The 27,352-nt window shown below is 45.4% G+C and overlaps 2 protein-coding genes across 10 annotated transcripts in view; one reads left to right on the top strand and one right to left on the bottom strand.

Annotated features, from left to right (window-relative positions):
• l1cama (L1 cell adhesion molecule, paralog a) overlaps positions 1-20,325 on the top strand; it is a 71,842-nt gene extending 51,517 nt beyond the window's left edge. For 4 of the 9 annotated variants that reach the window (XM_034295915.1, XM_034295911.1, XM_034295913.1 and 1 more), the window contains 17 exons: positions 7-166; positions 300-424; positions 3,510-3,611; positions 4,447-4,644; positions 5,821-5,891; positions 6,112-6,337; positions 6,685-6,800; positions 7,867-8,083; positions 8,439-8,561; positions 10,763-10,939; positions 11,319-11,432; positions 12,293-12,442; positions 14,463-14,594; positions 15,495-15,567; positions 15,731-15,745; positions 15,986-15,997; positions 16,248-20,325. In XM_034295915.1, coding sequence (XP_034151806.1) covers positions 7-166; positions 300-424; positions 3,510-3,611; positions 4,447-4,644; positions 5,821-5,891; positions 6,112-6,337; positions 6,685-6,800; positions 7,867-8,083; positions 8,439-8,561; positions 10,763-10,939; positions 11,319-11,432; positions 12,293-12,442; positions 14,463-14,594; positions 15,495-15,567; positions 15,731-15,745; positions 15,986-15,997; positions 16,248-16,518 — 2,282 coding nt within the window. In that variant the 3' untranslated portion in view covers positions 16,519-20,325. The remainder of the gene's footprint in view (positions 1-6; positions 167-299; positions 425-3,509; positions 3,612-4,446; positions 4,645-5,820; positions 5,892-6,111; positions 6,338-6,684; positions 6,801-7,866; positions 8,084-8,438; positions 8,562-10,762; positions 10,940-11,318; positions 11,433-12,292; positions 12,443-14,462; positions 14,595-15,494; positions 15,568-15,730; positions 15,746-15,985; positions 15,998-16,247) is intronic. The other 5 variants (XM_029124136.2, XM_029124139.2, XM_029124140.2 and 2 more) reach the window with 5 other exon arrangements.
• Positions 20,326-20,414: 89 nt separating this feature from the next.
• Positions 20,415-27,326, bottom strand: ribc1 (RIB43A domain with coiled-coils 1). The gene is made up of 7 exons (XM_010875094.5): positions 26,703-27,326; positions 26,389-26,612; positions 25,994-26,108; positions 25,596-25,714; positions 21,574-21,822; positions 21,182-21,348; positions 20,415-20,678 (listed from the first exon to the last, which is right to left on the bottom strand). The coding sequence occupies exons 1-7, from the start codon at positions 26,890-26,892 to the stop codon at positions 20,597-20,599; spliced, it is 1,146 nt and encodes a 381-aa protein (XP_010873396.4). The 5' UTR covers positions 26,893-27,326; the 3' UTR covers positions 20,415-20,596.
• Between the last annotated feature and the right edge of the window lie 26 nt (positions 27,327-27,352).

The raw sequence follows: 27,352 nt of genomic DNA, 5'->3' as shown, positions 1-27,352 counted from the left end.
TCTCAGACAGGACAGTGATCCTGTCCCCTCCCGGCCCCCTGCGTGTTCAACCTGGGAATAGGGCCACCTTTTCCTGCCTGGCTCAGGTGGACTCTAAACTGACCCCCCCACACATCCAATGGAGGAAGGACGGACAGAAACTCTTCCAGTCATCCTCTGAGGACAAGTGAGGACATGTTGATGTCTGGGTCGCGATGGCTATGTGTGTGTGTGTGTGTGTGTGTGTGTGTGTGTGTGTGTGTGCGCGCGCACGCGTGTGTGCGTTTAGTGATAATGATGAATAATAACATTCTTTCCAGGTTCACTTTTGAAGGTCCGTACCTGATTGTGGCGAATGTGCAGGCAGAGGATGAAGGCCTTTACACCTGTCAGGTCATCACCAGTCTGGACATGGTTGAGGCCAGCGGGTCCATCACTGTAGTTGGTATGGAAACATCTATTTCATTCCACTCTGTATGCCATATTTTTATGTGTATTTCAAAATATTCCACATGATGCTGCTTCAGTATTGTGTCACTATACTGTAAGGGTCCATATGTTCATTTTAGATTCCATATAGTTGCTATGGACTCATCTACATGTCAGCCACATAAGCATAACCTTGGGAACTCGTGAATTCAGCTCGCAGTGCCTCCTGCACCCTATGTGAGGTCCTCCTGCTGCCAAAGTCTCCCTGCCCACCAGGAAATGCATTCTTGCAGTTTTTCAAGGTTCAAAAAGACGTCCACTGAAATGTCCAGCTGCCGTCTGTTCTCCATGTCTGGTCCTCTTGCTTCCAAACATGTCTGAGGCCAGTAGACAAGGTGTCCAGGTGAAGGTCAGCCCCATACAGTGTGTATTAACATGACTATGACAGTCCTAATAAGCAGTAATAATACACACACATCTCTTATTGTCTCCCATTATACAAGAGCGTTTACATTTCACATGTATCGTGAATGTGGTCATGAATACAGTCCATTCACAGGGGACTTCAAGTTACTAAACGGAGAAGTTCAAAATGGGTTCTATCATGGAGTCGCTCGTGGTGGTGTAAAAGAACAATAGATTCCGATTAATTTTGTGCCACGATTGTTGACCATGTTGTCAGGAATGGCCTTTCCATGAAAGAGGCTGGGCAGTGTGTCCAGCCCAATTTTAGCAGCAGATCAACTACGACATCAATGGCAAATATATTCAGGAATGACAATAGGTTATTTACCGTGTTACACCACGCCACATGCAGTACAGTATATCTGTAAAATCCAGTTGAAATGGCTTTGTTTTGTGTTTTTTAGATTAATTGTATATTCAGCATTTGTAAAGGACATAGTAGAAAAGATAAAATAATGCAAAGCCTATTGTTTCTGGATATATGAACTTTTTTCATGGTCTTCATTCTGAAGCTTATGCTGTGATTGTGTTATCTGTTTACACTTATTCTCAATTGTTACAGTTTCTTTCAGTCACTTTGGTACTATTATCAATAGTAGGGTGCAGTGTTTCAAAACTCTTAGTACAAGACTCCAAACAGATCATACTTGTAAATCATTAAATCTTGAATGCAGAACAACTGATTTTGCTCTAATTTGGTTTGTAAACATCTTTCAACACAAGATCAGTGATTCAACCATTAAATGTTGGTGAAATACAACGAGTACATTTGTTAAGTCATCAAAACATAACATAGTGCAATTCTGTCAGTTAAATCATTTTAACAATCAATTCTGTCAGTTAAATCATTTTAACAATCATTTTAACAATTTGTCCAAGACCAAGCAATGTAAGAAACGTGTTTCAAAATGACTCTTTGAAGTTATCTGTTACAGTTTATTTCACTGTTTTCACATTAGGCAAAACTCAATACATTACTCATCAAAATTTACAGAAAGTAATTTCTAGCCTATAATCAAGTGTGATCAATTAAGACATATTCTAAAATCATTGATGCAAAAAGTTACTTCTATTGCAACTTGTTTTTTTTTCTAACCAATTGTAACAAATACTATCAGAAAGAAATTAAAAAAATTCAATGTTAACACACACTACACTAATTTGCATCAATTCTGTCTTTGGCATTTGGCCATGATATCAAATTAATATTGTAATTTTTCATGCACTGCAGGAATAATTTTTGCATGGCAAATCCAAACCAGTGATGTCATGACATGGCTTATTCATGAGCTGTAAGAGGGTGACATTCTCATGGGAATGGCGGTCATAGACCTTCCTCTCCATAATGAAAAGGATATTATGGGGCAGGTCTAGGGTCAGGAATCAGAGATTGGCCCAAAACCATTCCTGAATCACCTCTGAATGGTGGAACCGTACATAATTTCAAACAATTTCATTGAGGAACTGATTGTGGTGTGCAGCCACAGCATTGTAAGACCCAAGAAAGGGCATATGTCCTACCACCCCATCTTCAGATATGGTTACACACAGGAATGTTTCTCCCACGTTACCCAGGCAAATGGATCTTTGCGTCAACACTCTTAAGTCTTGGACTGGTAGAAGCCTGCTTAATCAACAGAAATGTACTTGTGATGGTTAACAGCAGTTCAGTTTGAAGTTCTGACCCCATGGCTCTATGACTTGTTCCTCTGCCTTGCTGTCTATCCTGCTTCAAGTTGAAAGACATTGCCAGTGTTCACATGGTTATTTGGTTATGAATGTCAAAAACCGGGACATTTTATTGTTTTACAGATATTTGTCGGGACACCTAGCTAGAAACCGGGACGACTGGTCACCCTATCTTAGAGTTGTGAAAAAAGGGCTTTTTTGATGATATGTTGTGTTCTGTGAGAGTGGTGAAATATTACCACATACTTGTGTGATTCTACCAAATCATCTGAAAAAAAATGTAAGATAGCCTAATTCTAAAGAAACTGGGGTCAAGTTAAACTTCCTTTTAACAACTAACTGTTTGCAAAACAGTTCTCCTTCTTCTAAACAAAACTACTCTCCCCCTTTATTCGATATCTTGCCTTTGACTGGGCCATTCCTGGACATTGACACAGGGTGGCTTTGGATGTTTGTTTGGGATATTGTCATGCTGGAAGATTGATCTTCTCCCAAGGCTCTTACAGAGTTCAGCATATTTTCTTCCAGGATTTTCTCTGTTCTTGGCAGTATCCAGTTTGCCTTCTATTTACACTGATGCAGAGTAGCATCCCATAGCATGATGCTGCCAGCATGGCCTTTTAGTTCCTGGTAGGGGTGGTGTTCTCAGGATGATGTGTTGTGTTCGGCTGCTGAACAAAGCTCTTAGTGCTGAGGCCAAAATAATTTATTTTGATCTCATCAATAGAATAATCTATTCCACGCGTATTCAGTAGTACTTGGTATTTATTCAGTTCAAGGAGGACACAAAAATGATAAGGGCATGGGCTTCAGTCTACAAGGGAAAAAGCAAGATGACAAGATGCATTTTGCAAATGAAGTGTGTCATTCTGGCCAACTGTGTTTTTTGTTGGTGTATGTAAATATGACGTTTGTGATTAATGATACCCATCTCCCTCTTCTCCCAGACCGCCCAGACCCACCCACCAAGATCCTTATCTCAGACCAAAGGGACCGCAGTGTCACCCTTAGCTGGACCATGGGTGACGACCATAACAGTCCTGTCATAGGTACGCTGTGCAAAAAACACACCGACACAACATGACCGCACCTTGACCAGAACATAACCACACCATGACAATAACATGATCACAGCATGACCACAACATGACTGCATAATAACCACACCATGACCACACCATGCCCCCACCATGACCACAACATGACCGGAACATGACCACACCATCACCACACCATGACCACAACATGAACACAGCATGACCTGGGTTGAAATTGAATTTAATATATTTCGGTTCATCTATCTGCCAAGCTAGAAGTGCAAATCTCGGGCAGGCTCAACTAAACACTTTCTTCATTTTTATTTCTTTTAATGAAGTTCCTGGTTTAGATAGATCCTAGATCACTGTGATGCCCATAGCCATCTTAGCATGTACCTCTTCTAAGGTCTCCTGAGATTAGTTAAACTGTTGAGCACCACAGATGTCCAGAGACGGGGAAGGAATGGACACTGATGCCTGTCTGCCTTTGATGTCAGGATCCCTTTGAGGCTTCACACTTTAAATTACAAATGTATACTTTATCATGGAGTTATATAACAGTGTAATTCTATCTTTTCTGAGAACCTGCTTTATCTCATTACTAGTTTTGAGTGATTTCTTCATTGTCAGACTGTATATTCACTCATCATTTCTGCTTGGGGGTAAAGTAATTGGACTATTGGCCCACTGCATCATCACTGATCTCTCTCTCTTTCTCTCTCTCCCTTTTCCTCTTCCTCTACTTTCCCTCACAATCCATCTCTCTATCTCGCTCTTTCCCCTTCACTCACTTTCTTTATATTTCTCTTTCAATTCCCTGTCTCTCTATTTGTCTCCCTTTCTCCAGAATCTGTGGTAGAGTTTGAGGAACAAAGATTTAAGGAGTGGGGTTGGGAGGAGTTGAAACGTGTTACTGGATCCAAAGAAAGTGTAACCCTAGACCTGCAGCCCTACCTGTCTTACCGCTTCCGGGTCATCTCCGTCAACGATATCGGAAAGAGTGTCCCAAGCATGCAATCTGACCTTTACAGCCCCCCACCTCAAGGTTAGATACACAAGTGTGCGTGTGTGTCCTTTATGTCTGTGTGAGATATTCAATTTTAAATGCCTAACAGTTTGAACTCATACCCAAGGAAAAATAAACCTACAAGTACCCAGAATATATACCCCTACTAGTACCCAGAATATATACCCCTATTAGTACCCAGAATATATACCCCGACTAGTACCCAGAATATATACCCCTACTAGTACCCAGAATATATACACCTAATAGTACCCAGAATATATACCCCTACTAGTACCCAGAATATATACCCCGACTAGTACCCAGAATATATACCCCTACTAGTACCCAGAATATAAACACCTACTAGTACCCAGAATATATACCCCGACTAGTACCCAGCATATATACAACTACTAGTACCCAGAATATATACCCCGACTAGTACCCAGAATATATACACCTACTAGTACCCAGAATATATACCCCGACTAGTACCCAGAATATATACACCTACTAGTACCCAGAATATATACCCCGACTAGTACCCAGAATATATACACCTACTAGTACCCAGAATATATACCCCGACTAGTACCCAGAATATATACACCTACTAGTACCCAGAATATATACCCCGACTAGTACCCAGAATATATACCCCGACTAGTACCCAGAATATATACACCTACTAGTACCCAGAATATATACCCCTACTAGTACCCAGAATATATACCCCTATTAGTACCCACAATATATATACCATGCTAGTACCCAGAATATATACACCTACTAGTACCCAGAATATTTTTACCTACTAGTACCCAGAATACATTCACCTACTAGTACCAATAATACATTAATCTACTAGTACCCAGAATATATACACCCACTAGTACCTAGAATACATTAATCTACTAGTACCCAGAATACATACACCTCTTAGTACCTAGAATAAATTAACCTACGAGTACCCAGAATATATACACCTATTAGTACCTAGAATAAATTAACCTATGAGTACCCAGAATATATACACCTATTAGTACCCAGAATATATTAATCTACTAGTACCCAGAATATATACACCTACTAGTACCCAGAATATATACACCTACTAGTATCTTCCTAGAATGTTGACCTGCAGTGCTTCCCAGAATGGGCTGAACATCAAAGGGTTCTCCATCTGATTTGCTATCCCCCATCCCTCCCCAGCTCCAGACAAAAACCCAGAGGGTGTGAGGAGTAATTCCACAGAACCAGACACCCTGGTCATCACATGGAAGGTGAGGTGCCCCTGTGCTGTTTCTTAATGAAACGGGTAGACCAAGATTGTTTTGTCAAGTTTTACCTAAAAGTCACCTTCCACCAAAAGTAATCTGGCAGAAAAAGAAACGTGTGCTGGACAGATATTGCTTCACATCCAAAATGTCAGTTGTTATTTTCATAAAAGTGACTTATATATTTACTCCCAATCTGATTGGCTCCTGTCCCTGTCAATCACAGGAGATGGACAAGCGTGAGTTCAATGGTCCAGAATTCCACTACAGGGTGTTCTGGAGGAGGGTGGTAGGCGATGGACCCACCTGGCACTCTAATGTCACCATTGAGCCACCATACACCATCACTGACGTGGGCAACTTCTCTGCCTTCGAAATCAAAGTTCAGACTGCCAATCAGGAAGGGGAGGGACCTGAGCCAGGCTCTGTCATTGGCTACTCCGGAGAGGATTGTGAGATGATGTTTTCGAATGAATCTTTTTCTTTAATGACTCTCTCATTGCCTCTCGCAGTACCACTTTCTACCTCTCTCATTCTCTCTTTCTCTCCCTCCCAGCTCTGTCTTTCTCTCCCTCCCTCTGCCTCTATCTTGTTCCCTCTGTCCTCTTCTTCTCCAACTAATGACGACCCATTAGTCTATTGTGTGCATTGGCAAACCCTAAAAAAATCAGCACTCAGGTAATTATGATGCTGAGCAAGTTAATGATTGAATCGCTCGCTCTCTCTCTCTCCCATCCCTTTCCCTCCCTCCCTCCCTCCCTCCCTCCCTCTCTCCCTCCTTCCCACTCCCTCCCTTAAGTTCCCATGGAGGCTCCTATGGATGTGGGCGTGATGCTGCTCAACAGTACAGCCGTCACTGTGACCTGGGCGCCAGTGGACAAGGAGACAGTGAGAGGAAACCTGCTGGGATACAAGGTACGATCCATGTCTGTCCCCTGTCTGTCCCCTGTCTGTCCCCTGCTCTGGTACAACAACATGTCTGTCCCCTGTCTGTCCCCTGCTCTGGTACAACCACATGTCTGTCCCCTGTCTGTCCCCCGTTCTGGTACAACAACATGTCTGTCCCCTGTCTGTCCCCTGCTCTGATACAACAACATGTCTGTCCCCTGTCTGTCTGTCCCCTGCTCTGATACAACAACATGTCTGTCCCCTGTCTGTCCCCTGCTCTGATACAACAACATGTCTGTCCCCTGTCTGTCCCCTGCTCTGATACAACAACATTTCTGTCCCCTGTCTGTCCCCTGCTCTGATACAACAACATTTCTGTCCCCTGTCTGTCCCCTGCTCTGGTACAACAACATGTCTGTCCCCTGTCTGTCCCCTGCTCTGGTACAACAACATGTCTGTCCCCTGCTCTGTTACAACAACATGTCTGTCCCCTGTCTGTCCCCTGCTCTGGTACAACAACATGTCTGTCCCCTGTCTGTCCCCTGCTCTGGTACAACAACATGTCTGTCCCCTGTCTGTCCCCTGCTCTGGTACAACAACATGTCTGTCCCCTGTCTGTCCCCTGCTCTGGTACAACCACATGTCTGTCCCCTGTCTGTCCCCTGCTCTGGTACAACAACATGTCTGTCCCCTGTCTGTCCCCTGCTCTGGTACAACAACAGCTTAACCTCACGCAATAGACAGGCACTTATTTAATTTGCTTAGTCCTTCACCAATCAATGTCAACAAATGTGCAGGGTGAATAGTCCTATGACATGTCATAGAGTCTTATAACCCACCGCAATATGGCATCTTTTTACCCATTATAATTGTCTTTTAACCCATTTTCACATATCCTTATAACCCATTGTAAAATAAAGTCTTATAACCCATTGTAAAATAGTCTTGTAAACCATTATAACATAAGTCAGTGTAAGCCATGTTAACACAAAGACTTTTGACCCATAGTATTATAACACATTTTAACCCAGGGCTTTTTAACCGACTGTAAATGAGTCTTGTAACCCATTAGAACGTGTTTCCTGCCCCCCAGATCCACTTGAGGAGGTTTGGCTCCAGGAGCCACCATCGAGGTCGCAGGGCCAGGGAGCCAGAGAGAAGCCTGGTGGTGGTGACGGGGCCCAACGAGGAGAAGAAGGTCCTTGGCGGTCTCACACCGTACTCTCACTATGCCCTCACTGTCACTGTGTTCAACAACAAAGGAGAGGGGCCCCACTCTGAGACGCTGTCCTTCAAAACAGACGAAGGAGGTGAGGAAAAGGGGGGTTGGGTGGAGGGAGAGGAGAGGAGAGGAGGGGTGGTGTAACATTCACAGGGAAAGGCTAATGGAGCAGAAGGAGGAATATGGGTGGGATGTGAGAAAACTGACGGATGAACTGGGGGGAAATAAACTGTGGGGTTTTAATCTGGCAGAAAGTGGAAAGAGCGCTGTGAGACACGTCAGCTAAAGAAACAAAGGAACTGTCTGACAAATGAACTGCCTGGCTAGTCTTTGATGAGTCTGTAATGGAGACAGACAGACACAGTGTAGACTGGAGTGGAATCATAACCTAGTTAGTACTCCGTCAATATTGAAATGGAGCCTGTCTGTGTTGTCCCCATCAGCTCCCGGCCCTCCTATGTCCCTACACCTGGACAGCCCTTCAGAGACGGAGATGACTCTGCATTGGACACCTCCTGCCCAACCCAATGGAGTCCTCAAAGGATACAAGCTGCAGTATCAACAGAGTGGGTCCTATACCTCCCTGCATTATATGTTGAACCTCAGCACAAACCCCTACCTTAACACTAACACTAACCCCTACCTTAACACTAACCCCTACCTTTACACTAACACTAACCCCTACCTTAACACAAACCCCTACCTTAACACCAACACTAACCCCTACCTTAACACTAACCCCTACCTTAACACTAACACTAACCCCTACCTTAACACTAACCCCTACCTTAACACTAACACTAACCCCTACCTTAACACTAACCCCTACCTTAACACTAACACTAACCCCTACCTTAACACAAACCCCTACCTTAACACTAACACTAACCCCTACCTTAACACTAACCCCTACCTTAACACTAACACTAAACCCTACCTTAACACAAAACCCTACCTTAACACTAACCCCTACCTTAACCCTAACCCCTATCTTAACACTAACACTAACCCATACCTTAACACTAACACTAACCCATACCTTAACACAAACCCCTACCTTAACACTAACACTAACCCCTACCTTAACACTAACCCCTACCTTAACACAAACCCCTACCTTAACACTAACACTAACCCCTACCTTAACACAAACCCCTACCTTAACACTAACCCCTAATCGTAACACCAGCAGTAACCCCTACCTTAACACTAACACTAACCCCTACCTTAACACTAACACTAACCCCTACCTTAACACTAACAGTAACCCCTACCTTAACACTAACCCCTACCTTAACACTAACACTAACCCCTACCTTAACACTAACCCCTACCTTAACACTAACACTAACCCCTACCTTAACACTAACCCCTACCTTAACACTAACACTAACCCCTACCTTAACACAAACCCCTACCTTAACACTAACACTAACCCCTACCTTAACACTAACCCCTACCTTAACACTAACACTAACCCCTACCTTAACACTAACCCCTACCTTAACACTAACACTAAACCCTACCTTAACACAAAACCCTACCTTAACACTAACCCCTACCTTAACCCTAACCCCTATCTTAACACTAACACTAACCCATACCTTAACACTAACACTAACCCATACCTTAACACAAACCCCTACCTTAACACTAACACTAACCCCTACCTTAACACTAACCCCTACCTTAACACAAACCCCTACCTTAACACTAACACTAACCCCTACCTTAACACAAACCCCTACCTTAACACTAACCCCTAATCGTAACACCAGCAGTAACCCCTACCTTAACACTAACACTAACCCCTACCTTAACACTAACACTAACCCCTACCTTAACACTAACAGTAACCCCTACCTTAACACTAACCCCTACCTTAACACTAACGTCCGGCAAAATTTAGCTGACGCCTCCTAATGACCCAGTTGGTCATCTGCAGATGAACAAAGTTCAAGCACTTCTCCAGTGTTCACCAGGTGAGGGAAGTTCCTAATTAAGACCTAAATGAACTCCCTTTTCCTGGTCATTTAGGTCTTAATTGGGAGCATCCTTCACCTGGTAAAAACCTAGTAAAAACTGCCAATTACCTTTACTTTGTGCTGTTACACCTCTGGTCATTGGTTAATCCCTGCTAATGACCTGCCGGTGTCTTCACTCCAGGCAACACCAATGTGGTTGTCAAGAGGGCCCAGCCAATGAGTTTCACTGAAATGCACTACTTTAACAAGAGGCCTCAGATATGAATATGTGCCATTATAATGTCTATGCCAGCAGGGTCAGAGCCATTGATCTAGCCATCTCTGCTCATCCCTTAAGAGCAACTGCACCTAAATAATAGCCCTGGGATTTGCGAAAGACAACAATGTTACTTGAGATATCATATTATTGATGTAATGCCATAAGCCATCTTCATATTGACATTTCCCAGTGACAGTGAAACACTGTTGATGTGCTTCCAGTCACTTCACGAGATGCCTAGGGGCTCAGACATCAATCACCTTTTGGCAACATCGCTAGAAGCGCCACGTGTAAATATCTCTAAGGTTCCCTGAAGGGAAGCGACAACGGTTGGGGTTTTGTTGGCTGGCCAAAACTGGCACCTTTACTGAACATGTTGACGACTATGTCTCTAAATAATGTCCCCTAATAAAAAAATCCACTGGAGTATCCTGAAGTAACCCCATATAAAATAACTGACTATTCCTCAAATGTCGTCGGAGACGAGAGTTTCTGACATTTCGCGACCCTCCTGTTCCTCCAGTCGTGGAGAGTAACGACAGCCCAATGCAGGAGGAGACCATTGACAATCATACGGTTACCCAGCTGACCCTGAAGCAGCTGGACCCTCACAGCCGCTACCGATTTTCCCTGCGGGGACGCACGTCGGCCGGGGACGGAGAGCCCATCACCCGGGAGGGAGTCACTACGCTGGATGGAGGTAATGTTAACACTGACATTCTGAGAGGGTCAACAGTAGCCATCTGATTGGTTGAGGGGCGTGTCCCCAGGCACGGCGCCACCATGTTGCGCAGGAGGAGCTTTGAAATGTGTAGTCGGATTTGTTTTATTGTCCTCGTAATGTGGAGGCCTGTCTTTAGCTTCAGGCATAAAAACACACATTTACAAGATTTTACTTGTTTGTGGATTTATAAGGTTGCTGCATTTTGGATTTGAAGTATTTGGATTTTGAAGTATTTCCGGTGAACTTAAAAGACAGCGACCACCAGGGGTTACACCAGTAGGAAACCGTAAAGATGCCTGAGGTTGTGAAGGGAGGGTGGAAGAGATTGTAACTTCCTGTTGTCCACCCGGTCCAGCTCCTCCCTCCAACATCATCATGTCGCCAGGAGAGAAGTATGTGAACCTGAGCTGGGTGCCTGGGCAGAGACACAGGAGTGTGGTCTTCCAAGTCCAATACCTCAAGAAGCAAGGTACATATGAGCTGTGTGGTGTGTGTGTGTTGTTTGTGGTGTGTGTGTGTGTTGTTTGTGGTGTGTGTGTGTTGTTTGTGGTGTGTGTGTGTGTGTTGTTTGTGGTGTGTGTAGTGTGTGTTGTTTGTGGTGTGTGTAGTGTGTGTGTTGCTTGTGGTGTGTGTGTGTGTGTGTGTGTGTTGTTTGTGGTGTGTGTAGTATGTGTGTGTTGTTTGTGGTGTGTGTAGTGTGTGTGTGTGTGTGTTGTTTGTGGTGTGTGTAGTGTGTGTGTGTTGTTTGTGGTGTGTGTAGTGTGTGTGTTGTTTGTGGTGTGTGTGTGTGTGTGTGTTGTTTGTGGTGTGTGTAGTGTGTGTGTGTTGTTTGTTGTGTGTGTAGTGTGTTTGTGGTGTGTGTGGTGTTTGTTATGTGTGTGGTGTGTGTGTTGTTTGTGGTGTGTGTAGTCTGTGTGTTGTTTGTGGTGTGTGTGTTGTTTGTGGTGTGTGTAGTATATGTTGTTTGTGGTGTGTAGTGTGTATGTTGTTTGTGGTGTGTGTAGTGTGTGTGCATGTGATGGCCGAGAAAATGGAGTGTTGACTTCCAACACCTCAGAAAGAACACCAATATGTACAACAATATTAGTCACACTGCCTCCCTGTGGGAGTCGAACCCACAACCATTGCCATTGCAAGCACCGTGCTCTACAAGATGAACTGAAAGTCGACAAAGTGAAATGCAGTCTTTGGAACGAGACTTGTATAAATAAAAATCAACAAATACAACGTCACCCACCAGTCTGTGAACAAGGGAAATGAATATGTTGGTGATTTCCATGTGTTAACCAGATACATGGACACTGTAAGTGTGGCTTATTTGGTCTTCAGGCAGTGGGAAGTGGCAGCAGACTGAGAAGGTGAACTCATCTGCATCATTCTACCAGCTGAAGGGTCTGACCCCGGGGTCACAGTACCGCCTTCGCATCCTGTTCAGCAACAACACCTTCTGGGACAATGAGATCAGCACTGGCGGAGCAGGTACCTCACGTGCACCGTAACACACACTTAGACACACGCTACACACGCCTAGACACACACCACACACGCCACACACACCTAGACACAGGCCACACACACCTAGACACACGCCACACACGCCACACACACCTAGACACACGCCACACACACCTAGACACACACCTAGACACACGCCACACACGCCTAGACACACACCACACACACCTAGACACACACACGCCACACACACCTAGACACACGCCACACACACCAAGCCACACGCCACACACACCTAGACACACACCACACACACCTAGACACACACACACCTAGACACACGCCACACACACCTAGACACACGCCACACACGCCACACACACCTAGACACACGCCACACACACCTAGACACACGCCACACATACCTAGACACACACCTAGACACACGCCACACACACCTAGACACACGCCACACACACCTAGACACACGCCACACACACCTAGACACACGCCACACATGCCACACACCTAGACACACGCTACGCAGACCTACACACACGCCACACACACCTAGACACACGCTACACACACCTAGACACACGCCACACACGCCACACACACCTAGACACACGCTACACACACCTAGACACACGCCACACACACCTAGACACACGCCACATACGCCTAGACACACGCCACATACGCCTAGACACACGCCACACACGCCTAGACACACGCCACACACACCTAGACACACGCCACACACGCCTAGACACACGCCACACACACCTAGACACACGCCACACACGCCACACACCTAGACACACGCTACACAGACCTAGACACACGCCACACACGCCACACACACCTAGACACACGCTACACACACCTAGACACACGCCACACACGCCACACACACCTAGACACACGCTACACACACCTAGACACACGCCACACACACCTAGACACACGCCACATACGCCTAGACACACGCCACATACGCCTAGACACACGCCACACACGCCTAGACACACGCCACACACACCTAGACACACGCCACACACACCTAGACACACGCTACACACACCTAGACACACGCCACACACACCTAGACACACGCCACACACGCCTAGACACACGCCACACACACCAAGACACACGCCACACACACCAAGACACACGCCACACACACCTAGACACACGCTACACACACCTAGACACACGCCACACACACCTAGACACACGCTACACACACCTAGACACACGCCACACACGCCTAGACACACGCTACACACACCTAGACACACGCCACACACACACACCTAGACACATGCCTCACACACACACACACACACACACACACTAATGCTTGACCTTAATCAGGCCTTGTGGGAGAATGAGACTGAAGCAGTACAGTAGGTCCACAGAGACAGTTCACACAGGGTTAGGAGGCACACACACACACACACACACAAAGAGAGCTACACTAAGCCACACACACATAAACAGAGCTACACTAAGCCACACAAAGACGAAAGCCGACAGACACACACACACACACACACACGCGCGCGCGCGCACAGGAACCCGCAGCCTCTCCTGTGCCTGTCTGCTGTTTCTGTCTGATGATGTATAGAAGGCAGCACTTTGCAGGTGTGAAGTGGTTCACTTTGAAACGTCTCAGATGAGAGAGACTGGATGTCAAGGCATCTCCGTGGCAATATGAAACACACCATTAGTGGGATTTGTTTGAGGCCTGAGACTGTATTATCTACGTCCCTAGTGTCATGGCCCCAGTCTGTGATTGGTGTGTATGTCTGGACTGAGCCCCTTTTGTGTGTTTCAGTGTGTGTGTCAGCTGAGCAATGGTGTTTGTGTTGGGGGGGGGGGGGGGTAAGCTCCCGTGTGTGTTTTCCAGATCCACCCTCTCATCTTAATCTCTTCTCTTTCCTTTTCATCCTTTCTTTCCTCTCCCTGTCCCTCCCTCCCTCTCTCCGATTCCGTCGCCACAACCCTCCCTCTCCTCGTTCTTCTCTTGCTGCAGCGGAGATGGATGTCCGGGCCAGCTTTGCCACCCGGGGCTGGTTCATTGGGCTCGTGAGCGCCACCGTTCTGCTATTCCTGGTACTGCTCCTCCTCTGCTTCATCAAGAGGAACAAAGGGGGGAGATATTCAGGTTGGTGGAACTACAGCAAAACCCAGCATACACCAGACAGAACACATCAGGTCCTACCAGCCTCTTATCTAGTAGAATCATGTTTCCTACACATACCAAAAGGAACCAGGACCATCATTTCCTGTGTGCTACCTCACATGTCATGTTGTTTCTAACAGACCACATTTACACGTCGACAGACAATGCATTGCAGATCCGGATGATTTGAAGCCCAGTTTAAACATGGCTTTTAACACGCACTCTTCATCTTGCTCTACTGATCTCCTCGGTCTTACACTTATCAGGTTGTAATATTTCTCTTCAAGTGTGGCTACAGTTAGATTGTAGACAATCTAAGGACAAAGAATGCATGTTTGAGCAGGTATGAAAAGGAGTATAGAAAACACAGTGGTCTGCTGCCAGTTCACTGCCTGGCCAGTAGCAATGTTATTACCCAACCGTCGGCAGCTCAGAGGTTCTACGATCAATGAACAGATTGAAATTCAATCATCTATCTCTCCCTAGTCCCTAAATCCCTCTCCCTCTCTCTGTCTCTTCTGTTCTTTCCTTCGTCCTCTCTCGCTCTGTCTATCTCGAGCCCACTCTCTCAAATTTAAAACACCACATTGGCATAAATGACTGGTCAATGCTGCCAATGCCAAGTGGTACACAGTAATGATAAAAATAGGAGTAAATAGTACAATGACAATAAGAGGTATAAAAACACCAATAAAAACCGTTAAGAGCGTAAATATTGTCAATAAAGTAATTTGAGTGACCTCAGGAAGAGTAGCCAGTGCTTTGGCCGTGGCTAATAATTCAAGACCACACTGCTTGATTGTTCTGTGGATGTTGAACTTTTCACGTTGAGCTTTTCTCTTTCTGTCCTACCCTCCCTCCATCTGTTTCGCTCTCTCTCAGTTAAAGACAAGGAGGAGGGGCAGATAGACTCAGAGGCACGCCCTATGAAGGACGAAACATTCGGGGAGTACAGGTTGGAACATCTTATTGTGTTTTGATTATTCTGAGTTGCTCATCTAAATATGCCTTAACTAACTCAAGCCTGTTGATTCATAATCATCAAATATTAACACAGAGCTAAAAGGATAGTTCACCCAAGTTAAAAAAAACAAATATTGGTTTCCTCACCCTGTAAGCAGTCTTTGGACAAGGTAAGACAGCAATCCATGGTTTGGCCATTCCTACACGACCGCTGTCACCAAACCCTAACCATAGCATTTCCAACCACAACCACAATGCAAGTCAATACCCGCCCAAACCAGCATGTTTTAAATCATCATGATTCCCTTGGATTGCCTGGTTGAATAGACCTTGTTCCTTTTATCCTTACATGCCTGGTGTTCCTCACGCTGTCCCTTTCTCCCCCCCAATGCCTCCCCCTGCTTTGCCAGATCTCTGGAAAGGTACGCTGTTGCTTGCCTCGTTTTGCATGCTTGTCCGTCCGTGGTGTGCCTCTCCTGTTCACTCCCCTCTTCAGCTCGGACTTATTTGGCAGTGTGTTGTTCCACAGTGCAACGTCTGACCTGGTCACGACGAACCCACCGTGCACAGCCACAGTCTTGCCCGCCGTTCTGCAACACTTTCACGTCCCTCTCTCTCTCTCTCTCTCTCTCTCTCTCTCTCTGATTTATTTCTGTCCCCTTACCCCTTTAGCGACAACGAGGAAAAGCGGACGGCCAGCCAGCCTTCTCTGTGTGATCAGAGCAAGCTGTGCACTAGCGAGGACCACCTGGACGGCTATAATGGCAGCAGCGCTGTCACCGAGGTGAACATGGAGGACTCCCTGGTCAGCCAGTACAGCCGGCCGAGCGAAGCCACCCCGGACCTGGGCACCCTGCAGGACAGCTCCCCTCTGAATCCCGGCGTCACCACTCCGACGCCCACCACCAATGGCCTACCCAACTCGGCCGCCATCTTAGATTAGGCTGAAAATAGTAGGGGCAGCCATTTTAGATTTAAGGCTACTCAAGGCAATGGGACTGTCTGTAAAACACATGTCGCCAATAGCAAGACGCCAACTGCCCACACAGTCCCGGCTATCTGTAGTATGTCTGACCTCCATTAATATCTCACTGACTATATGACCAGTAAACGTCTGGCCATCAGATCCATCTGTGTTGTCCGGCGATGTTATCTCTCAACGGTCAGGCACGCTACTTCAGCTAAGAAGTCTGACTGTTGATAAGACAGACCGACTGACTGACTGACTGACTGACAGACTGACACATACCAACCTAAAGATGTCCTTCTCTGTATCTTCTCCATATAGTTTACTTAACAGCATGTCTCATTGACAAACTCCTCAAATTCCCCACTCTCTCTCTCATCCTCTGTAAAAATCATTGTGACATATCAGCCAGGGAGAGACAGGGTCAGGGACAACTTTGTAAAAAGCAGGAAGAGAAGCCAGAGTAATTCAGGTATGCTGGAACACAAACGTGTAGGGAAGCTGCGGGTACATGGCAAGAGACTGGCTGACAGCACAACCTAATGTGGGAGAAAAGGAAGGTCTTACAAATGTGTTCATCATATTTTAGATTGTTTCGCATGATTTCAAAGTCAATTGTTTTTGTTGGCAACATCATTTTCTATGATTGGTTTATTTTTCTACTAGGTTTTAATACGAAAAGTCAACAAAATCTTTTGTTACTGCTGTTTTTTTTTTTAAAGGTTTTTCATGAGGTTATTCATATTTAGAGATTTTCTTTCCCAGATAATCATTATTTCAAGATAATAATTTTACCCTAGCCAGATTTTCATATACTATAAATAAATTGAATGCATATGAGAAAGAATTTGCTGTGAAAATGCTGTACAGCAAACAAGCCAATCTGTGTATATTTGTGCATTACATCTCTCTTTCTAGCCATATACAGTATTATAGAAATACATATAGATATACATATTCATTATGAGTTCCAGTGCCTGCTGGTCCTCTACATAGAGCACCAGATACGTCCTTACTCTACCCTATTCTACTCAACTCTATACTCTCCGTTATTAAACTCTGTACTCTACAATCTATTCTCTACGTTTTTCAACTCTGTACTATCCACTCTGTTTTCTACACTTTTTGACTCTATTCAACTCTGGACTCTCCACTCCATTTTCTGCCCTATTCTATTCAACTCTGTACTCTTGACCCTATTCAGTTCTGTACTCTCCACTCACTAGTTCAACTGTTTATTCTACTCAAACCTATACTCTATTCTGCCCTATTCTACTTAAAACTCCATTATACAATTTTCTTCTATTCCCTATTCTGCTCTATTCTCTCATCTCTACTCTACTTTACTCTCGCCTTTTCACCAAAAGTGTGACGTCTTTATCGTTATAACATTGTACTGTGTGTGTAGACCTCTTTGTGTACAAACTCTCTGTATTGATTCTGTCTGTGTCTCTTTCTACTGTGCATTAAACTATGTCAGCTATTAAAAGTTATCTTTCCCATACCTCTTCATGTCATGACATAACACAACTCCATACTGCGATCTGTGCTAGGGAGCAGCATTACTATATATTTACAGTTAGCAGGGAGTGAAATGCACACAAACTCATACATACACAAATGCACAAACACACACACACACACACACGATATTCAGGCCCTGAACAATGCACGCTGGCAATCCAAAACAGGCTTAACAGACTATCAAATTGGAATGAAAAGCAAATGTGTAGATAGGTTGGTTTTTGCATTCAATGTATGGAATGTATTATTTGGGGCAAAATGCCCCAAAAAGCATATTGAATTAGACATGAAACAGGAGATGTGACAAGAAGCAGCATAGGGAAATAAGAAAAACGTCTGTATTGGTATTGAGTGAAGAAACAGAAAGATTTTTGAATTTCACTGAATGTAAATACAATCCAAACAACTGTCTTATCACTGAACTTGATAATAACGTGTTGGACTGTCATAACTTTATTTAAAAGTCATTTTATTTCAATTGTTTAACAGAACTCATGAATATATATTTTCCTGTGTGTTTACCAACAATTACAGTGATTTGGCTGTTTTAGATTATAAGGGGAAAAAACATTAAAAGACAAAAAAAAAATCCTCACCATTCCTTGGAAGTTGCTTATGCAAAACAACAAAATAAAAGTAAATTTTTTTTTTACTAGTGGTAGAATTCGTATGTGTTTTGGTTTTTGATTGGTGAGATCACATTATTTTATTTTTACATCAGAGATTAAACCAGTAGCTACTGAAGTAGAATCAAAAGCAACCCAGTAAAAGCTGAGGGTAAAGTGCATGTTCTCCGTGTGCATCCACCAGTCCTGACTTGTCTCTGAAAGCAGTGCAGTGAGTATCTCATGGCCAAGAGTCTGTGTACAGTCCGAAAAGCCAACATATTCCCCATATGGTGGACCACATTTCTAACCGAGCCTGTGACGTGCAGGGCAGGTGCAAGTGCAGTGTGTGGTGAATAGAGTGCAAACGGGCACAGTGTTTGTGCTGAGGTAGTGTGATGATTAGGCAGGGTGGAAGGTGGTGAGCCACGTTGTGATAAAGCCTCAAGGGGGTGCAACAAGCTCTCAGCGCTCACGCCACTCAAACCAGCCCAGCGCCTCGTTCGGACGGGACATTTGTTCCGTCGTGCCAGGCAAACTCAAACGGGGAGACCACTTGAAGCCAGTTCAGGACTGCAGACCGAGCTTTCATTCGCGGTAACAGTGAGCGGTTGGGCTGTCACTGACACGCTCAGGACAAAAAGAAACCTATTTTCATACAGGAATGATAAAATGACAATATTAAAAGACAGGCCAACTATTCTGTCAAGACTGCGGTCTGCGTCTCCAACACCACCCTGTCACCTATAAACTGCACTACATTTGAGCAGAGCCCTATGGGAAAAGAAGTGAACTACACAGGGAGTATGGTAGGGTGCCATTTGTCGTAACTAGCTGCTAACCCCCTGTAGTTGTTAAGGTGGGACTTCACAGTTGTTGTCAAGGTGTGATGTCAGTTCTCGTCAAGGTGTGACGTCAGATATGGTCAGGATGTGATGTCAGTGGTCGTCAAGGTGTGACGTCAGATATGGTCAGGATGTGATGTCAGTGGTCGTCAAGGTGTGATTAGCTTTGAATGAGTCAATTACTGGACACAGATACTCACTTTACTGCCAGCCTGCCTGCCTTTTAACCCATCTATCTCGCTCTGCTTTGCTTTTTACGTAGTCGGTTAGGGTGACGTTGGAGCCAGGATTTAGTGCTGCGTTTGTAACTTCCCATCGGTTCCTTTCCTTTTCTTGTTTTTTTTTTAACGTACAACAGAAAATCAAATACAAAGTGAATCATTATTTCATATATTGTTAAATGACAGCAACAGCTACTTTAGATCCCAAAATGTATGGATTTACAGTGTATTTCACTGACTGTGGTGAGACAGAATGCCTCTGTGGTGTGTTTTGGGGGTTAAACTAGTGTACTGTGGGATTGAGGGTGCAGCGGTTCGCCCCAGACACGTTTGTGCCGATCAGCCAGATCCTACCTATGGTTGCTATTGGCGTGTAGCCGAGAGGGCGCGCTGGCACAACTAGATCTGTGGTCGGACCGATGTGTTCCTGTTGTTGGTTGATTGATGTTTGGGGGGGGGGGTACTAAATGGACTGGGTATTGTGCTGTATGCTATAGGTCCAATGGCATTGTAACTGTCTGCATTATCAGTCAGCCACTTGTAACTGAATATGTGACTAATTAATGAAATAAAAAAACCTCTGAACAATTTGAAACCATTAAGGGGCATAATTGAGTTTGCGTCATCATTATTAAAAAGAAACAATACTTTTAATTTGTAGTTTATTTTAAGGAGGGTGTACAGTTCATGTACAGTTAGAGTTACAGTGACAGAGACAGAGGAGTGACTGCATCACATTTAGTGGCAAATCCTAGAGATAAGACAAGACAACACTAATTATTTAAACTATTTGTTTGCATGTTGCACGCACACACACACACACAAACTCTAGACATTTGAGGTTGATCGCAGTCGCCCATCACCGGGAGCTCCTGTTGAACTGGTCAAAGAACTTGGCTGTAGGTTTGTTGGTGTACAGCTGCTTGGACAGGTACTGCTGACTGATGCAGAGAAGACGGGGGGGAAACACAGTGAACTTACTTGGATTATGTTTTATAGACTCTGGTCACAGGCCACATATAATTATTACAATTTGTACTCTTAAAATGTTCCCCCGGCACAGCCAGTAGAGAGCTGGTCACCCCTAAGAGCCTGGTTCCTCTAAGTTTCATCCTAAGTTTCGACCCTATGAGGGAGTTTTTTTCTAGCCACTGTGCATCAGCCCTGTTGTTGCTGGCCCCTTAGGGTTTCAAGCTGGGTGTTTTGTAAAAGCCCTTTGTGACAACTGCTGATAAAAAAAAGGACTTTCTGAACTAAATTTGATTGACTGATTTAGTCTGTGTTACGAAACAAATGTCACAAAAATCTGTAACTTTTCACGGTATGGACTATCTGGACACTATTGACAGAGAAATGTGTTGAGTGCTGTTATGTGGTTAGATGTTTCTCACTGTCTTTAAAGAGACATTTTAAACGGTGACTGTGCCACTATATGAATGATTACTGTTGCCGTTGCTCTCTGGCCAGCTGTTCGTTGTGTCGGTCCATCTCAGTCCTCTTCTCCTTCTGCAGCTCTGTCGCTCTCCTCTCCTCCTCCTCCGCCTCCCGTGTCACAGTCATCCGCTGGAGGTCCCAGGCCTTATCTCTCTGCTTGTCTATCTCCCTCAGTCTCTAGAGGGCCATCGGGGGAAAACAGACGAAATACCACCCGGGTGAATAAGGAATGCGTCACAATGACATTGTTTCTGTATATTAATCAGCTGTGATGATGTCACAACCATTCAGATAAATCTAAATCTTAATAAATTAAGACTCCATGAATGTGACCACTTTGCAGTGAATGACAATTTGACTTTTAGTGTTTACTGGTGGAAGATTTGCACAAAAGGTCAGTACCTCTCTCTCTAGACGCTGCTCCTCTCTCTGCTTGTGGATGGCACTCAGCTGCTCTGGGCCCATCCCCCTCCACCTGTCAGTCAGCACCTTGGGCCCGCCCACTGACCCCTCGACCCTGCCCCCTTCTCTCTGTGCAGCCTCAGGACGCTCCGTCAGGATGTCCGACGTCACCATGTGCCGCACCTCCGCCATGTCCTCGTCCTCCTTCCTCATTTGCTCATTCCTCTCTTTCTCTGCACGCTCTGCAGCCTTGCGAGTAGGGGTCATAATAGGGTTAAAGGTCAAGGGCCACGGGTTAGCGAGATTAAATGGGTGTGAGTACCGCTGAAGAGACGACAGCCCACCCACTAGAGGGTTGTCTGAGAAGTTGGTAAAGCCCTGTATACTCCTCTCCCAAACTGTTCAAGAGAATGTGACATCAACACTGCATTGGCTCAGAGCTGCCGGAGGGTGGAGCTCAGGCCTCGCTGTGCTCCAGCGACTCCCCATGATAGGTTAACGCCTGCCAGCTTGGACTTTGGATTGTGCTCACCTCCACATTGAGAGTGTGGCACAGAAAACAACCAAGATGAGCAAGCCGAAAGGCTTGTCAAGATGTGCTAGGGGAGATAGATTAATATAAATACAAAATAAGAAAAATGTGTCATTACGATCAATTGCTACATAGAACAAGGGCCAAACCTTAGATTACATTTCAACTTTATTGTCATGGAACAGTACAAGAACAGTACAACTTTCATGATCAGGCTTGCAAGGCAGTATCTGAGAGTGGTAGGTGGGTGGGTGTGGTGAGTGATGGGTCACAGAGTTCTCTGGGTCACAGAGTTCAGCAGGGTTACAGTGGATTGGAAGAAACTGTTCCTGAGCCTGGTGGTGTGGGACCGAAGAGACCTGTTCCGCCTGCCTGATGGTAGTTTGTGGCATGGATGTGAAGGGTCCCTGGTGATCCTGTGCAAACCCTGCGCAGACACCGCTTGCGCTGGAGGTCTGTGATGGCAGGAAGCTGGGCACCAGTGATGTGCTGGGCGGTTTTCACAAACCATTGCAGGGCCTTCTGGTCGGCCATGTAGTAGTTGCTAAGCCACACTGTGTCGCAGTTTGTCAGAATGCTCTCGATTGTGCAGCGGTAGAAGTTCACAAGGATCCTGGAAGACAGATGGGCCTTCTTCAGCCTCCTCAGCTCCTGCATCTTTTTGAACAGAGCTGAGGTGTTGAAGGACGAGGAGATGTGGACACCCAGGAATTTGTAGCTGGACACGCTCCACCTCAGTACCATCAATGATGACTGGGGCGTGACAGCTGCTTTTAGACTTCCTGTAATCCACAATGAGTTCCTTGGTTTTCTTTGCGTTGAGGGCCAGGGTGGTGTCAGCACACCATGCCACCAGGCGCATGACCTCCTCCCTGTAGGCTGACTCATCATTGTTACTGATCAGGCCTACCACCGTGGTGTAGTCTGCAAACTTGACGATGGTGTTGGAACTGTGTACAGGAACGCAATCGTGGGTGAAGAGGGAATACAGGAGAGGGCTCAGCACACAACCTTGTGGAACACCAGTATTCAGGATCAGGGTGGACGAGGTGAAGTTGTCTGACCTGACAGACTGGATTCTGTTGGTTAGGAAGTCCAGAGTCCAGCTGCGGGGAGAGGGGCTGATGAAAAAGTCGGTAAAGACATCTGCCAGCTGCCAAGCACATGCTCTGAGCACACACCATCAGGACCAGCAGCCTTGCGTGCATTCACCCTGCTCAGTGCAGACAACACATCTACACTGTTCATCCACGGCTTCTGGTTGGGGAAGGTCTTTATTAGTTTATGGGTGGCGATGTTGGTTCAGATGTAATCCAGAAAGGAGGAAGCATATGTTTCAATATCCATATGGGAGTCAAGGGTGGCTTGAGTGGCAAACAAACTCCAGTCTGTGTGTTGAAACTGGTGCTGTAGAGGTTAGTCTGACATACACTAAATTAGCCTCATAACCATTCCAACGGCTTTGCTTGTGTTTCTTTGCAATTCGGTGATACAGAATGTAAGTTGACAGGATCATGCGGGTAGAACCTCCTCAGAGAATACCTGCTAAGAGGCCCCTGGAGGTCTCTCCAGCCGGAGCACAATGTCTGCGTCTGTGCTGTAGCTAAGCTAGGGGTAATTAACAGAAACCACATAATTGACAAGAAAACCAGTGTGACCAGAAGCATTTATAACAATGTCTCCCACAGGGATAAATCTGTTCATATCCAGTCAGTCAAGAAAATTAGACCAGGGAAAATGTTTCTACAAAAGGAGACTCAGTCACTCTGCCTACGCATACATCAAAGCAGTTAGTATGTGTGTGTGTGTGTGTGTGTGAAGCCGTTTACTCCCAGTGTTTAGTGCCTCTAATGCGCTTCTCATGTCCCCTGAGTGAGTCTGTTTGCATCGTTTAACTTCTCCAGTTTGTTCTAGAATTACAATAAAACATGCTGTCTGACTACACACCATGTGGTGACCCACTGTGTGTGTCCTGGACTGGTTTCTGCATTTGCTTTCAGTCGGTCAGATCGACCTGACCGACTGAAAGCACTGTGTAAGTGCTCCCAGCTCACAAATGAAACTGTGACACGCACAAATGTGTCATCCTCGTTTGTGTCAATTTGATTGCGTTTTGTTATATAAGAGATATAATATTGTATACTATTATTCTCTGATGAAATATGCTACTATAGAATATAAGGGCTGGAAGGTGGAGCATCAACAGGTGTACTGACAATCTACACCCTTTGCAGAAGCAGTGTTTCCTTGCCACCAGTCCTGGTCCAGCTTTTGGCAAAAACAGTGGCTCTCCCTTTTTCCAGAATATATGCTTAGGGACAGCTGGGTGTGTCTTGGACAAGCTGAGGGATACCTGGAGTGTACTGCTTAGTGCTGGATGGTTTGGAAGATGCAGGTCTGGTCTGGAGCCAAGAGCAAACTATGGTGCTAGCTGCACCGTGGGAATTGACAGCAAAAGCGCTGTGCTCTTAAAAACTGAGCCACAGAAAGCCCTGTTGGTGAGAACTCAGCAGGGTTTTAAATGTCAAGAGCCACTATGTGGAAGCCCTGCAAGAAGACTGTCCTCAAATGTCCCAGGGCACTGTCCCTCAGAAAAAGCCTTCAGCCAACAGTCTTCTCTCTCCTTTCTCCGGTCCAGGTTCGTCCTGATAAACGGCACAAAAAGGTTCTGCAAACACGCAAGTCTGATAAGGTGAATCCAATGGTCCAATGAAGCCAGTGACTCACCTTATCAGAGAATTGAACAGAGAATGGAATGGTGTTCCCTCAACCGCGCGGAGTGGGCTCAGCCCTGTCAGTCTGCTGATGACACACCGATGACACACTGATGACACACATGCTCAGTGTTGCCTTGTACACGGAGGACCGTGACACAGGGTTACACTTCGGTCTGACACTTCCATGTTGGCAATTTACCCCCAGCACAGGATGTTTGGAAAATTGTACTTAGAGGCTGAAGCTTACGAACTCCTCCTTATCAGTCTCTGTATTTCCCTGCATTTATTCAACTTGGGCTCAGAGTATTGGAGCCGGACGATTGGCTGGTGGTGGCAGAGTCCAGCGGACCTTCAATCTCTGGGTTTCAGAGTGCACCAAGAGAAGACCTAACATGCTCCTTCTCAGAGTGTTATGTACGCAGAACAAACCGTAATTACATAGGCACTGTTTTATGTTAGTATTAATACACACTGATGGTGTGCTGCACCTGCGCAGTGTTGTTTTGGGCCTTCTAGGACCCGACATTGAGCAGTAAAAGAAGTTAAACTGTATCTCATGGTCCCACTGATTTACTGTGGTTATTGTTCAGACTGATACTGAGCCGTGATTAGGCTCCACAACTCATTGGCCTTGTACGGTGTTATGGCGCAGTGAGTTCAGCTGCGTTCACCACGCGAGGACGTTCCCCGCAATGTGTCGTACGTCCTGGCTGTGCGCTCTGTTCCGCAAAAAGGTTTCAACCGTTCGGCTGACAGAGTCAGCGTTCGCGTACCTGAGCCAGGTGGTAGTTGCTGAGCGCGATGCAGGCCGCCCTCTTGCATTCCTCTTCCAGGGTGTCCAACTGCACAGCCCTCAGATCCTGCTGTACCAACTCCCTGCCTTTCAGTAGCTCTGCAACCCACACACATACACACAAGCGCACACATTTAGTTTAATGCCCCTAAATCAACCAAATGCTTGTTGTCATTGTGCACAAATACCACTCATGTACTCCTACGTTCCCAGGGCCGGTTCCCCCAGGGCGATGCTGATGGATGATGCTAATGTTTAGAGTGCAGTCGTGTATATGATAGTGTGTTGTGGTATTTGTGTGGGTGATTTGTAGTGTGTAGGTGCACACAATGCAGTTTTGCGTAGTGCGTGTGAGGGTGTGTGTGTAGGAGTTTTCACCTCTGTGTGTGTTCTTTCTCTGCAGTTGCTCACTCTGTTCTCTTTGTGCTCGCAGGACTCTCTCTGTCTGCTCCATCTGGGCTCTCCTCTTCTCCTTGTCCCCGAGGCCTTCTCCCTGAGCACGACATGCACAGTATAGCCAAATAAACACACGGCCAGGAAATATGCTTTGTCAGATTCAAACCAGAGCTTTGTAGTTCTTGGTCAAATTGGATAAATTGACAATGCGATCACCAGATCCGGGCTAGGAGATTTGGATGCACTTCTTTAGCTTGTCCTTTATTCTAGCCTAAAGTATTACCATTTGAGAAATGTATTATTAATTAAGAATAATATACTGAATTTTCATTAACACATTGATATTGTGTTGCTTATAACATTAATTTTTTCCCAACCTGAAACACTTGCATACTGGCAGGTCCCAGCTCGGAGTTTGGGACTGGAATGGACAATCCACGTGCCCTCTGGCGGTCAAAATTGAGATCAGCATCCCTGGTGTCTTCTGCCCGCTGTCGGATGGCCCGGTAATGGATGAGGTCTCTGTTGGACTCAGATTTCCTTTCCTCCTCCTCGTGCAGCTGTTGCATCAACACTTGATCTTGATTCACTCTCAACAAATCTGAAAATCCATTGGCAATTTAGCCATGTTAAAACGCTTTAACATGGTTGTTCCTCTTATCCCCTCCAACAGGTTTTTCTGTGTGCTTACCAAAGGTCCTCTCTCGTTGCGCTTCCATCTCCTCACGTTCTTTTCGTTCCGCTACCTGTTGCTCCAGGGCTTTTAGATCCAGGCCCATCACTCGCTGTCGTGTGTTGAAGATCCGAGCCTGTCGAGTGGCCTCAACCGCTCTTCGGCGTTCTACTGCCGCATCAGCGGAGTTGTCCACCCGCAAATCCATGTTATACACGATTCAAGGTTGCTGCTTGAAACGCTTTATTAAGTGAGGTTTCTTTTGCGATTAAACCTCCGTCATTGTATGAATAACGTACCAAAATGTACCATTAACTAAGTGCAAGTGTATTTTTTTTTTGACAAAAGAAGGCCCTGTTAACTAAGCGTCACAAACTTAACTCCGTCTCTTGTTTAGATACTTCAAATCACCATGGTAACCTTTACTAATGATAACTTGAAACATTATAATACAATACCTATTCAGTTTCACATTGCGCAGTGCAACTGCATCGCAACATTACAATGAAATGCTCTGTTACAGAGCTAAAAACAGCATTTTATTCTTAAACGTTAATGTTTATTATTATGGCATCATTAGGAAGGATTTTGATACATTTTCGCAGTAACATCTCGCGAGAATTGTTCACTTAGCGCGCGCTCAGCTCACCGCTGTCTGACTGTAAAAT

The sequence above is a fragment of the Esox lucius genome, chromosome 12, assembly GCF_011004845.1.
Source record: "Esox lucius isolate fEsoLuc1 chromosome 12, fEsoLuc1.pri, whole genome shotgun sequence".
Lineage (NCBI taxonomy): Eukaryota > Metazoa > Chordata > Actinopteri > Esociformes > Esocidae > Esox > Esox lucius.
The sequence above is the reverse complement of the archived record's forward strand: the minus strand, read 5'-3'. Positions and strand labels throughout refer to the sequence as shown.

Bases quoted from the DNA above. Each gene is read 5' to 3' on its own strand.
- ribc1 (XM_010875094.5), bottom strand. From the start codon at position 26,892: ATGGATTTGCGGGTGGACAACTCCGCTGATGCGGCAGTAGAACGCCGA. The intron at 26,109-26,388 runs GTTGGGAAAAAA...TGTCGTGCTCAG, and splicing joins CCAGTATGCAAGTGTTTCAG to GGAGAAGGCCTCGGGGACAA. The intron at 20,679-21,181 runs GTAATCATTCAT...TCTCTGCATCAG, and splicing joins GCCAGAGAGCAACGGCAACA to TCAGCAGTACCTGTCCAAGC.